The following is a 13,706-nucleotide window of genomic DNA, read 5'->3' on the forward strand; positions in this document are numbered from 1 at the left end:
GATGCTGCTTGGCCTGCTGTGTTCATCCAGCCCTGCACCTTGTTGTCCTGGAGCTGAGATGACTGACCTCCCACAACCACAACCATCTTCCAACAACTAGTAATGACTTTAACCAGAGAGAGCTTTCCCTTGGTTCCTATTGACTTCAGATTTTCTAGGGCTTCTTGATGCCACACTCGGTCGAATGCAGCCTTGATATCAAGGGCTGTCACTCTCACCTCACCTCTGGAATTCAGCTCTTTTGTCCATGTTTGAACCAAGGCTGTAATGAGATCAGGAGCTGAGTGGCCCTGGCAGAACCCAAACTGAGCAGGTTATTACTTTGCAGGTGCTTCTTCTTAGCACTGTCAATAATCCCTTACATCACTTTACGAGCAATGGGTGGTTATTACCCAGGTTAGATCAGTTTTACATATCATGTACAGGAATTACCTGGGGGCAAAATTCAGCACTTACGGCAACTGGCAGCTTTGTAGCTGTGCTGGAACAGCTTGGTAGGGTTACAGCAATTTCTGGAAATTGCTAAAGCTTCAAAGCGTTTGCAGTATCAAGTTTTTAGCTGTTTCTTGATATCACACAGTGCTGAGGACCTCTGAGGGGGCCAAGATGGATCATCCACTCAGGACCTCTGGCTAAATATGTTTACAAGTATTTAAGTCTTTTGCACTAATGTGCTGGGCTCCCCTATCTTTGAGATTGGGGATATTTGTTGTTTAATTGTCTACCACTATTCATGACTAAATATGGCAGGACCACAGAGCTTAGATCTGATCCATTGGTTGTGGAATTGCTTAACCCTATCCATTGCATGCTGTTTCTGCTATTTGAACATTGTCCTCTGTTGTATTTTCACCTGGTTGACACCTAAGTTTTAGATTTGCCTGGTACTCCTCCTGCCATGCCCTCCTGTGCTCTCCATTGAACCAGGTTTGAAGCCTGACTTGATGGTAATGGAAGACCGGGTACCATGCTGGGCTGTGAGGTTATAGATTGTCATTGATTCCAGGTTTTCTGATGGCAAAGTCCCTCATACGGTCCATAGTTTTGAGTTGCTAGATCTCTTTGAAGTCTATTAGCATGGAGGTAGAGCCTCCTAACATAATGAAGGGTATCTTCAATGTGAAGATGAGACTTTGATTCCACAAGGACTGTGTGATGATCATTCCTGCAAGTACTGACATGAATGATCACATCTGCGACAGATGCAATAGTGAGGACAAGATTAAGTAGATTTTTCCCTCTGGTTGGTTCCCTCGTCACCTGCAACAGACCCAGTCTAGCAGTTCAGTCCTTTTAGGACTCAGTTAGCTCAGTCAATAGTGGAGCTAACAAGCTACTCTTGGTGATGGGCATTAAAGTCTCCCACCAAGAGTACATTCTGTGCCCTTCCCACCTTAGTATTTCCTCTAGGTGGTGTTCAATTTGGAGGAGTACCAGTCCATTAGCTGAGCTGGGCAGTGGCTGGGTGAGCAGTTGGTGATAATGAGCAGGAGGTTTCCTTGCTCATGTTTGACCTCATGCCATGGAATCTCCTGGGGTCCAAAGTGAATGTTGAGAGCTTCCACACCCACTATATACCACTATGTTGTCACATCTGCTGTGTCCTGCTGGTGGGAAAAGGCATACTGTTGAATGGTGATGGAGGTGTCTGGAACATTATCTGTAAGGTACAATGCTATGAGTATGACTATGTCACGGTTTTGCTTCTCTGTGGGACTCTTCTCCCAATTTTGGCACAAGCCCCCCGATATAGTGAAGGCGGACTTTGCAGGGTCAATAGGGTTGTGTATGACATTGACCTAGGCACTAGAAATGGAACTGTCAATGGTCCATCTAGTTTCATTACTTTATTTAGGTCTCAGAGCAGTTTGATGTAAATGAGTGGCAAGCTTGGCCATTTCAATGGGCAGAGTCAACCACATTGCTGTGGGTCGGGAGTCACAAGTAAGTCAAACCACATGAAGATGGCAGACGTTCTTCCCTGAAGGCCAACAGTGAATTACGAGAATCAACAATAATTATACGTTTGTCATTGGGTTTGCATTTTTAAATTCCACATTTTATTGAACTCAACTTTCAACGTGTGCATTAGGATTTGAACCCAGGTGCCCAGGACACTGTTCTGGATTACTGGTCCAGTGACATTCCCACTATACTGTCACATCCTCAGCCATGCTTAATTGATGATGCATCTGTCTTGTGTAGAAACCTTCCCCCTTTTAATTTTCTGAGAGTGTGAGTATCACTGGTGTAACAGTTCTCAAGCACTGTGTGTACATTTAATGGTTTCGATAGTTTACTGCAACACACCCTCTTAGTTGTGATATAGAAATACCTGGAAAATATGAAGAGGAAACAATTCAGCCTCTCAAACATGTTTCACCATTTTTCTATCTTTTCATCCAACAAAAGTCTCTTAATCGCAGCACAGACAGAAATTTCTGGAGAAAACTCAACAGGTCTGGCAGCATCTGTGGACAGAAAGCAGTCTTGAACATTTCAGGTGGCCTCCAGCATCCACACACTTGAAGGAATTAATTTCAGTCTTCCACTAATCTTTGAATGAAGAAATCATATAAGCCATTTCAACACAATTTAAGCTGTTGTTCCACTGAAGTCAGGGTAGTTTTCAGGGAAGCTCTGTCCTCCCCTCTCACCATCCCACATAATAAATGAGAAAATGACTGAATGTAAATACAATTTCCTTTTGAGTCCGATCTGTCTACCAATGACTCTTCACGTGAAGTGCTGAATTAATCCTGTGAAAATGTTCAGAGATTTGTGGAAGGGTTGGTCCACTGCACTGATGTGTGTTAATTTCATGTTTGTCCAGGCAAACTACAGTTCTCTGATCTGAAGGAAATTTCTAGCAATCTTGGTGAGGCCATGCTTACTGGAAATCTGAGTGCTTCCCTGGGCTTTACAATCTCTACAATCGATCTTTCCAGTCCAGTGCCACCTCCAGGTGATGCACAGTGGGTTCAGGTAACACTACTTTTCCGCATTTCATTTCTGCCTGCAATATACACTCCTCTGGTAGAAATAAACACACAGCAAAAAGTGCAATTGGCGAAATAAATTGTTGAAGTTGATTTAAACAAAACATACAATAAAGAAATAGATCATTCAGGTCAGATAATGTATGCTGGGTTCATACTAGGGAGAAGGTAGCTATTAGGAGGGGGCATAGTTTTAAAGTGAGTGGAGGAAGATATAGGAGAGACGTTAGAGGTAGGGTCTTTACTGGGAGAGTGGTAGGGGCTTGGAATGCATTGCTGGAGAAGGTAGTGGAGTCTGCCTCATTAGGGGCATTTAAGTGGCTATTAGATAGGCATATGGATGATAGTATAAGGTGGGGGTGGAGGTTAGATAGACCTTAGGTTTAGGGTAAAAGTTCAGCACAACATCATGGGCTGAAGGGCCTGTAATGTGCTGTACTGTTCTATGTTCTATTCTGTGTTCTATGTAGACATAATCGTCCTCCCGTTCTCCTCATCTCAGCCTTTTAGCACTTCTTTCAATCCCCTTTACGCTCAAAGACATGTATAGTTTGCTTTGAAGGCTATTCACACCAATCCATTCTTTCCAGAGCAACACCCAGAATGGTGCAGACACTGCAAATTTGAAATGAAAAGGGATGATGCTGGAAACATTCAGCAGGTCAAGCAACATCTGTTGGAAGAGAAAGCAAAAGTGAATGTTTGAGATGAATGATTTTCATTCAGAAGTTTCACAGAGCCACATTAATATTTAATCATTATTCCACAAGCCTTCAGGGCCAGCCTCAAGCTCTAATTAGTAATTCTAACATTTCTAGGAAATGACAAGAAATTGTCATTCACTGGAGTTTGTGTTTGTTTTTCCAAGAGGAGAGGAAAGGAAAATTTTTAAGCTTAGCCACTGAAGAGACAAGAATGTATATGATGACATCTTTTGGCTGGATTGTTTTCTACCCATGAGTACGAATGGAGAAAGGTAGCATTAGCTCAAGAGGGATTAGCCTTTCCAGTGACAAATGGAAGCTATGGATCACCTTATATTTCATTGACCCCCTCGGACAGATTAATATAAACATCTGATCCCCTCCACCCCATATTTTCCAGTAACTGGGAATAACAATTCCATGTCCCAGTTTACAGGGTTATATTTCAAATATGACCACTACAAGTGTGATAATTAGTGTTTTTACTTGTATTTGCACTAAGGTTCACCAATGAAATTGATATCCCCTCACAAATTTTAGAGGAGTTCATATAGCCATGGATTTAGCATAGGGGCAACGACTGTTCACCAGAATTAGCAACAAGAAAGAAATCCACTCTTCAAAACTGAGTGAGCATGTTGGTTCAGATTGCCCAGACCTGAGTGGGGTTTGGTTATAGCCATGTCTCCATTCACTGGTAATTTTGTGTATTTGTACTTCAAGAAAAGCAAGTAAAAGTCAAGTTAGTCTATTTTAATAGCAAACGTATTTTGATACGTTTGATTTGCTGGGATGGGGTTGTGGGGGGCGGGGAGCGAAGGCGGCGTCTCGGGCCGATGGGATATGAATGAAATTTTGAAGTTGGAGTTCAGTTTAGGAATTGCACACTGGCTGATCTAGATTGAAAAGGCTAATGTACATGGTTGGCTTCATTGCAACTGTCTCGATGAAAAGGTTACCCCCAATTGTTTCTTTCATATCAGAAACACTTCATGCCTGGTTAGAAAACTGAGAACTGAAACCGGTTATGGCAGCATTTATGTGAATGTACATCTCGGTATTTACCCATTTGAAAAGTTGTGGCTGTTTTTCAGACTTCTGCCTGTATTTGTCAAACTGAAAAAAAACGACTTCTCCAAATATCACTGGTGAAATGTGCCTTTGTAATAGGCAGAACTGTGCCCAGGAATCCATTCAATGTGAAGTATGTAAACCAGCAATCTGCATCTTTATAAGAATCTACATTTAGCTGCCCACTGAGCGACTGCACAAGAATGCCCTCAGCTGCTTGTCATCTCTTAGAGTCCTAGAGCTGTACAGTATGGAAACACACCCTTCAGTCCAGCTCATCCATGCCAACCAGATAGCCTAAATTAATCTAGTCCCATGTGCCAGCATTTGGCCCATATCCCTCAAAACCCTTCCTATTCATATACCCATCCAGATATCTTTTAAATGTTATAATTGTTACAGCCTCCACCACTTCCTCTGGCAGCTCATTCCATTCACGCACCACCCTCTGCGTGAAAATGTTACTCCTTAGGTCCCTTTTAAATCTTTCTCCTCTCACCTTCAACCTATGTCCTGTAGTTTTTAACTCCCCAACACCAGCGAAGATCTTGTCTAGTTACCATATCCATGCCCCTCATGATTTTATAAACCTCTATAAGGTTACCCTCCGCCTCTGATGCTCCAGGGAAGATAACCCCAGTCTATTCAGCCTCTCCCTATAGCTCAAACCCTCCAATCTGGTAACATCCTTGTAAATCTTTACTGAACCCTTTCAAGTTTCACAACGTCCCTCCTAAAGCAGGGTAACCAGAATTGCACACAGTATTCCAAAAGTGGTCTAACCAGTGTCCTGTATAGCTGCAACATGACCTCCCAACTTCCATACTCAGTTTACGGACTAATAAAGGCAGGCGTACCAAACACCTTTTTCACTATCCTGTCTACCTGGGACTCCACTTTCAAAGAACTATGAACTCCAAGGTCTCTTTGTTCAGCAACACTCCCCAGGACCTTACCATTAAGTGTATAAGTGCTGCCCTGATTTGCCTTTCCAAAATGCAGCACCTCACATTTATCTAAATTAAACTCCATCTGCCACTCCTCGGCCCATTGGCCCATCTGATCAAGGTCCTGTTGTACTGAAGTAACCTTCTTTACTGTCCACTACATCGCCAATGTTGGTGTCATCTGCAAACTTCTATGTTCACATCCAAATTATTTATATAATGTTGCGAAATTGAGTAGAGTACTTGTGAATTGGAAGGCAAGATGTTAGAGTTTGTTTGTAAAAATGTTGTGGGAATATAAGACCTGATATAAGAGGGTTTTTGAAATTCAGTGTGAGAGCGAACTGCCATCGGAAGAGTAAAACTCGGCTCTCACAGAAATCTTTAAACTCTCTGATTAAGCACCATCTAAAAGCCACCATGGCACTCTTAGCTAATATTCCTGACACAAGGATTCGACAAAAAAAATTCCTGACTGAAGAATAGCGGAAAAGGCACAGAACATTCCAGAAGATGTATCCTGATTGTAATTTTGAGAGTCTAAGTTTTAATTTATTTTTGTCTTATTATTAGAGTTTATACAAATGGGACTTGTATTTATTTGGAACAGCATACCATCAGAATTTTGTTTTATTTGGGAATAGTTAGTAGTTAGGGAGGAATTGTTTGGTTTGTTATTAGTTCTGTTAATTTGATCACTGTTAGAGTCAGATAAATAGATTGTTTGTTGTTGATTGTAGACTGACTGTCAGGAGTTCATTTTATTTCGCTTCTCCTTTACAGCAGATAGGGAGGTGTGAGACAGGTTATACCACTTTTCACATTTCCTTTAACAGATGACAAGGCATAGCGAGCTTCTCTGGGTGTAGTGGTTTTAATTATCAGAGGGGTCCGACCTCCTCTCTGTAACAATCAATGACAAAAAGCAGTGGACACAGCACCGATCTTTGTGGCACACTGCTAGTCACAGGCCTCCAGTCTGAAAAACAACCCTACACCACCACCATCTATCTTTTTCGTTCAAGCCAGTTATATATCCAAATGGCTAGTTCTCACTGTATTCCATGTGATCTAACCTTGCTATCAGTCTAACCTGAGGAACCTTGTCAAACCCTTACTGAAGTCCATATAGATCATGTCCACCGCTCTGCTCTCATCAGTCCTCTTTGTTACTTCTTCAAAAAAAACTCAAGCAAGTTAGTGAGACATGATCTCCAACGCACAAAGGTATGTTGACTATCCCTAATCCGTCCTTGCCTTTCCAAATACATGTAAATCCTGTCCCCAGGATCCCCTCCGATTAACTTGCCCACCACTGATGTCAGGCTCACCGGTCTATAGTTCCCTGGCTTTTCCTTACCACCTTTCTTAAACAGTGGCACCATGTTTTCCAACCTCCAGTCCTCCAGCACCTCACCTGTGGCTATCGATGATACAAATATCTCAGCGAGGGGCCCAGCAATCACCTCCCTAGCTTCACACAGAGCTCTATGGCACACCCGGTCAGATCCTGGGGATTTAGCCACCTTTTATGCGTTTTGAGACATCCAGTACCACTACCTCTGTAATATGGATATTTTTCAAAATGTTGCTATTTATTTCCCATGTTCTCTATCTTCCATCTCCTTCTTCACAGTAAACCCTCATGCAAAATATTTGTTTAGTATCTCCCTCATCTCCTGTGGTTCTACACATAGGTGGCCTTGCTGAACTTTAAGGAGCTCTATTCTCTCCTTTGTTACTCTTTTGTCCTTAATGTATTTGTAGAATCCCATTGGATTCTCCTTAACCCTATTTGCCAAAGTCATCTCATGTCCCCTTTTTACCCTCCTGATTTCCCTCTTAAGTGTACTCTTACTGCCTTCATACTCTTCTAGATATTCACTTGATCCCTGACAAATGCTTCCTTCTTATACATGACCAAATTCTCTAGACATTCAGCATTCCCACACCTGTCAGCCTTACCCTTTACTCTAACAGGAACGTATTGCCTCTGGACTCTCATTATCTGATTTTTGTTATCTCTTCCTGAAGATGATTTCAGTGAAACATAACTTCATATCATTGGATGCTTGAAGGGAGCAAAAAATGGGATTTAACGGCAGGTGGATCTATTAAGGGACATGGAATTTAGATATTGCTCATGTGAAGAAATGGACCAGTATAGATTGGTTAGGCCAAATGCCTTGTTTCCATGTAATTGCTTCATGCATGTTGAGAAAAGGCACATATAACCTAGATTACATAGTCTATAATGAGTATACTGTGCTGTAATGGATCACATACTTGATAAACTTCTGATGATACTTGGGAGTGATAGGTTTAAAAAATCAGACTTCTTTTAGCACAAATGCTGAGTTCAAAGAACTTTAGAAAATTTGCATAATAGAAGACACATGCAAAAGGATTATTCACAAAGAGAAGCCTCAAATCTGTCAGTAAGAAAAGAAAGGCACACACCTGTTCTAACGTTGTTACTGTCATGTTTTATTTGATGATTATTCTCTTTTAACTTCTTCCTAATTGCTCTGATTTCCACAGTTTTAGGACTTTTCGAAAGCAGCATCATTAGTCCAGTAGCTCAGCACCCCTGGAGGTCTGTCTCAGTCTACATTAACAGTTGTCAGAAGCTGCCCACTTCCACCTGATCCCCTCTTATCCCCACTCGAACATATAGTGAAAAGGGCTGACATTCTCTTCTCTATTTTACACACAAATGATGATTAAATTCTGGTTGGAATCACCATGGCAAGTAGTCAAGGTCTCTGTGAACATCACCCTCCATGTCCGTAATGGAAGTTGCAAAATGGTGCCTTTTTTGAGCAATGAATGAACATACTTAATGTTTTTCAACAATCAGTGTTCTTGAACAGGAGATAACCTCCTGTCTTGTATTACAACCACACTCCACCAAAAGAGCACTGGCTGTGAATTCCAATAGAGAGGGATGTGTCTGATAATAACATTGATTCACACACGTCAGCAGTGATGAATAAGTTCCAACACTGACTTTGTTGCAATAAATCCAGTGTGATTAACCAATTAATTTTCTTGGCAAAACGCCTAACATGTCCCTATCTCATTTCACCATCTGAAAACCTCATTCTTATCCTTGTTAACTCTAGACTTGACTAGTCTAACATACTCCTGGCTCATCTCCCACATCATACCATTTGTAAACTTGAAGTCAGACGAAACTCTGCTGTCTGTGTCCTAACACACAATAAATTCCATTCGCCCAACTCCCTGCCCCTACTCTGCTTACTGAACTACATGTGTTCAGCAACATTTCAATTTTAAAATTCTCACATCTGTTTTCAAATCCCCATCACTCCTTAATGTCCTCCAGTCTCATGACTTTTCAAGATAGCTGCACTTTCTGATCATGCCCTCTTAAGCAGTCCTGATTTTTAATTATTCCACAACTGAGGTCTGAGGTTCAACAGGTAGACCCCAGGATCTGGAATCCAATTCTGAAAATTCTGTCTCCTTTAAGGTGCTCCTTAAAAACCTACTTAAATTGACAACGCTGTTGGTGACATATTCCAATATCTGCTTATGTTACTCGGTGTCAAACTTTATTTAACATTCCTATGAAATGCCTTGGGAGGCTTTACTATGTTAGAGATTTGATATAAATGCAGGCTGTTATTGTTTCTATTGCTGTAGATGACTTCAAAACCAGTGCTGAGCAGAGCAGTGAGAACTAACCACGTGGCCACTGTGACTGGTCTCATTATAGTCAGGGAGCCAGTTGCTGGACAAACAGGACAACTATTGAGTCAGCAGCCCAGTGTGAAGGCAGTGGATGATGCTGTAAGTTTGGTTTCATTTGAGAAGTGTAACTTGCATTGGCTGATTAGCAATTTTTTTTTTTTTTTTTTTTATAAAAGAATTGTTCCTGAAAGTTGGTGAGCCACTTAAATCCAATAGATATCTCCATATGTTCTAACATGGTTTTTGAGAATATCAGTGTGCCTGGCATTCTGCTGCACAGTGTTGCTATGTAGTATGTGATGACCCTGTTCCGTGTTCCAGGGTAACTGTGTATCAGTGGGTGTTACCTCATGGGAATTGGTTGCTGTCCTCCTGAATTCTCAGAACATGACAGTTTCTGGACTTAACGGGACAACAAGTATCTTGTTTGCGGGCTGTTGGGCAAATTACACTGACCTGTCCATCAACACAAATGGTAAGAGAAGCCTGCAGTTTGGGTCCTCACACCATCATTATATACAGAGTTTCCAAATTAAACTATCATGTCTGGAACTGATATGTTTCACACAGCCTCTTTCTGTGACCATTGACATTGTTTCTCTGCATTTGTAAGATTTGCAGCAAAGAGACTGAAAGTATGAAAGAAACAGGGAACAACATGCTCCCATAAAAATACTGACTGGGGGCTGGAAGTGGGGAGGGCATGAGGAACTGCACATTATGAAGCTTATATTAACCACTTGACCGTCCCATTCCCCCACTACTGATTCCAAGGAGAGGTGTTTGGAGTGGTCCTGGTGAAGGATGACTGAAGAGGGTCACATCCATGTTCAAACAGAGGGTGGCGAGGGCCCTGTTGGAACAGACAGAGGAGGGGAGGAAGCTACAGTCAAAAGAAGAATGGGTGAGGTTGGGGGGATTGGGAAGGAGTGTGGAAGAGTTTGATGATAGGAAGTTGGATTAGCCTCCTTGCTATAACCAGGTTTTCAGACATCCATTCAGGGCACCGAATCAGGAGCTCAAAATGGCAGGATTTCAGTCGTTTAACATAATGCTCACTTTTCCAAATGGATGGAGTATATCAGTAGCATTATCCCATAGACAAGAAAATGGTTTGTTTCTGTGCTGTAAAATGTTAAATAAATGATAAAACAGTTGGTTTTTTTTCTGTTATTGCATCACAGGTACCGGCTACAAACTATTGTTTGAACTTAAGTCTATTAAAACTCATTCTGGCACCTTCTCTGTGAAACAAATAAATGACAGCCCTGGGAAACCCTCAGGCACCAGCCCAGCCTCAGTCCTCGGTAATACACAAGGGATCATTAGTGGCTCCATTATGGGAAGCGTTGTGCTCATCCGCCTCATTGCTGGCATAATCTGGAAATTAACAGGTGAGCACAGGAATTAGCTGTCATTGTTGAAATACTTTCTCATTCCTTTATATTTAATCAGTTAACAGCAGAGATTTGTCATTCATATGATATATATTTTTAGGGCAGAACAGTGATCTGTTTTTGTTCATTCATTCACAGGAGATGGGCTTCAGTGCATTTACTGTTAATCCCTAATTACCCTCAAGAAGGTGGTGGTGATGAGCTGCCTTCTTGAACCACTGTAGGCCTAGTGTAGGGACACCAACCGTGGTGTTAGGTAAGGAGTTACATGATTTTGATGCCACAACAATGAAGGAAGTTTCAAGTCAGCTTGACGTGCAGCTTGAAAAGGATCTTGCAGGTGGCAGTGTTTCAATGCATATGCTGCCCTTGTACTGTCTAACACTTACAAGGACAGTTTGGGAGATGCTAGCAAAGGAGGTTGGGCAAGTTGCTGTAGTGAAGCATTATGGTATGCACTGCTGCCACGGGGTATTGGTGCTGGAGTGTGTAGTGGCAAGTGGAGCATTTGAAAAAGGGGGTTCATTTTAGTATGTGTTGCAAGGGACATTGCAGATGTTCAGCAATGAGTGAATAAATTTCACACAGTATTGATCCATACTGCATGGATACCTCCTAGTTAATAATTCATCCCCTAAATGGTTACTTACAAAGTTGTTCTGGCACAAGTGCATTGGGATAAAGTGACTTCAGTGAAGGCTCCAGAGATTGTCAGTAAAGGTTCATTGTCCAGCTCATGACTTGGCATTTTCATACTGCTGTACTATTTATTTACAGCTGGTAACACCAAGAAGATTCAGGTGTCTACCAGACCTGATGCGCAGGACAAGAAACAAGTTGACACAGTCACTGGTTATAATCCAGACAACAGCCTCCCTCGAGTGCAAAACTGACCAGCATAAAGCTTGAAAAATGGTAAAGTCCTCCATTACACTACTTGCAGTTAAAGAATATAGACAGTTGTGTTAGCACTTCACAACTGAATCCTATTTTAGCCACCCAACATTCAAGTTAAATGTTTTAAACATTATTTCACTCCAGCTTCAGCAGAAACTTTAATGACCCAGAGAATCAGTTTCAAAGGGTCCTAGCTGCAGTGTTGTCCCTCTTTGTCACAGCAATCTTCTCCAGTTTCCCCCATTCTCCCTGGTGCACTGGCGGTCACCTGGAAGACTTTGGTCTTGAGCAGTTGGATTCGTAATGAGAGGCAGTTCATGGACAATTCACTGCCCTGATTCCTGGAAGAATGGAAGAGGTTTTCTTGAGGAATGTTTCAGGTTGGGCCTGAGAGGTGGTGGTCATAATGAAGCATCACAAATGCTGTCGGGGCTTGTCAGTAGATGTTGAGAACGTGACCCTTTATGGGGAAACCTTGAAATTTGGGCAGAGTTGACAGAGCAACAAACAGTCCCACACGTAAACCTGAATGCGGAAAATCAGTATCTTTCTATTAGAAACAAAGGCTGAGTTTCAATATTTTAGATATAACTTTAAATAGTATATTCAATATCTGAATTGAATCTGTTCAATTGTTTTACAGACCAACGTAACCAGGATTGAATGAAGTTGAAGCAACAAATGAAATCCAACAATCTTTTATTTTCGGGACAAGCTGATTATAACCCAAAACAATAGTGAGATTTCCATTAGGTTAACCTTCAAATTTTTCAGCCAGTGAAACTAGTCTTTGTCAAGTATATCTTTATAATGTCCTAGTAGTTTCAGTCACGTTCCTGCAAATTTTCTTGAATTGTTTTCAATCCAGCCTTCTACTCGAAATTATGTACCAGCTGTTGGGGGTGGGGGGGGCAGGGGGAGGAGAGAGGGAGAGAAGAGATATGTTTTTAGATGGATATTCTAATTTTATACAAAAATGCCAAGCACAATACAGGTATATATCCTTTACATGTTATCATTTGAAGTCATTTCTCATCATCCAGTAAACATTTGCCTCAAAAAGCTCACATCTACTTTTCATTCACCAATCAACGTGAAAAAAAAAGTTACAACTCACATTGATCTTGATTACGTGGTATACAACACATGACACTAATGATAGTGTCTAGTTTTTTTAATTATTCAAAAATCCAATTGATTATATTTGGATTCCCCAGTTTGCACCTAGCTTACATATTGGATGGCCTTTATCTCCTTAAGGACCCAAAACTATATCCAATACTTCACTGTTGCAATCCAAGTTTTCCTTGTCACAATCTCAAATATTTTGTTTGCCTCTTTGCCTTAATCTACCAACAGCTACATAACAAAGAGCATCAGTCCAGATACAATCCTCAATAATTAGTAGTTAACAGTCCATCCTTACAAAGTATATTACTTTGCAGCAGCATGTGTAGGATACATAGACAATTAAAGTCAATGACAAACAGTGATTTTGATTTGATTTACATCTTTGCCAATATTTGATGTTTGGTTTACAGTGACATTGAATGGCTGTGTTCAATTAAAAAAACAATGATTTGCTTCAGTACACAACATGAGTTTGAAATCTATTTTACAAGAGTTCTTAATCAATTGCATCATTCAATCACAAATAATCTGAGTTTCTGCTTACCTGTATTTAAAGGCAGCTCTGAATATAAAGTCTTATGGGCTGCAGAATCATTTGTGAGCAAAGTTTTAATAAATTCCTTATTTCACCCTCAACTCTGCCAGCAGACTAAGGTTGGTGCACCTGATATGCTCAAATTTTTTACCAGAAGAATTAGGGGAGACCACAGCATTATGATAAAGTCACTGTTACAGACTAGTAATCCTGATAACCAGGCTAACTCTGGGGCAGAGATAGTGGGAACTGCTGATGCTGGAAAATCTGATAACGAGGTGTAGAGCTGGATGAACACAGCAGGCCAA

General features: G+C 41.2%; 1 protein-coding gene across 1 annotated transcript in view; it reads left to right on the forward strand.

Moving 5' to 3' along the window:
* The window catches only part of LOC109916098 (fibrocystin-L-like), a 209,492-nt gene extending 196,872 nt beyond the window's left edge, over positions 1 to 12,620 (forward strand). Inside the window, exons 51-56 of the mRNA XM_048595603.1 lie at positions 2,834 to 2,985; positions 9,391 to 9,537; positions 9,760 to 9,913; positions 10,623 to 10,832; positions 11,613 to 11,750; positions 12,376 to 12,620. Coding sequence (XP_048451560.1) covers positions 2,834 to 2,985; positions 9,391 to 9,537; positions 9,760 to 9,913; positions 10,623 to 10,832; positions 11,613 to 11,728 — 779 coding nt within the window. The 3' untranslated portion in view covers positions 11,729 to 11,750; positions 12,376 to 12,620. The remainder of the gene's footprint in view (positions 1 to 2,833; positions 2,986 to 9,390; positions 9,538 to 9,759; positions 9,914 to 10,622; positions 10,833 to 11,612; positions 11,751 to 12,375) is intronic.
* The last annotated feature ends 1,086 nt before the right edge of the window (positions 12,621 to 13,706 follow it).

This window comes from Rhincodon typus, chromosome 4 (assembly GCF_021869965.1).
Source record: "Rhincodon typus isolate 14 chromosome 4, sRhiTyp1.1, whole genome shotgun sequence".
NCBI lineage: Eukaryota > Metazoa > Chordata > Chondrichthyes > Orectolobiformes > Rhincodontidae > Rhincodon > Rhincodon typus.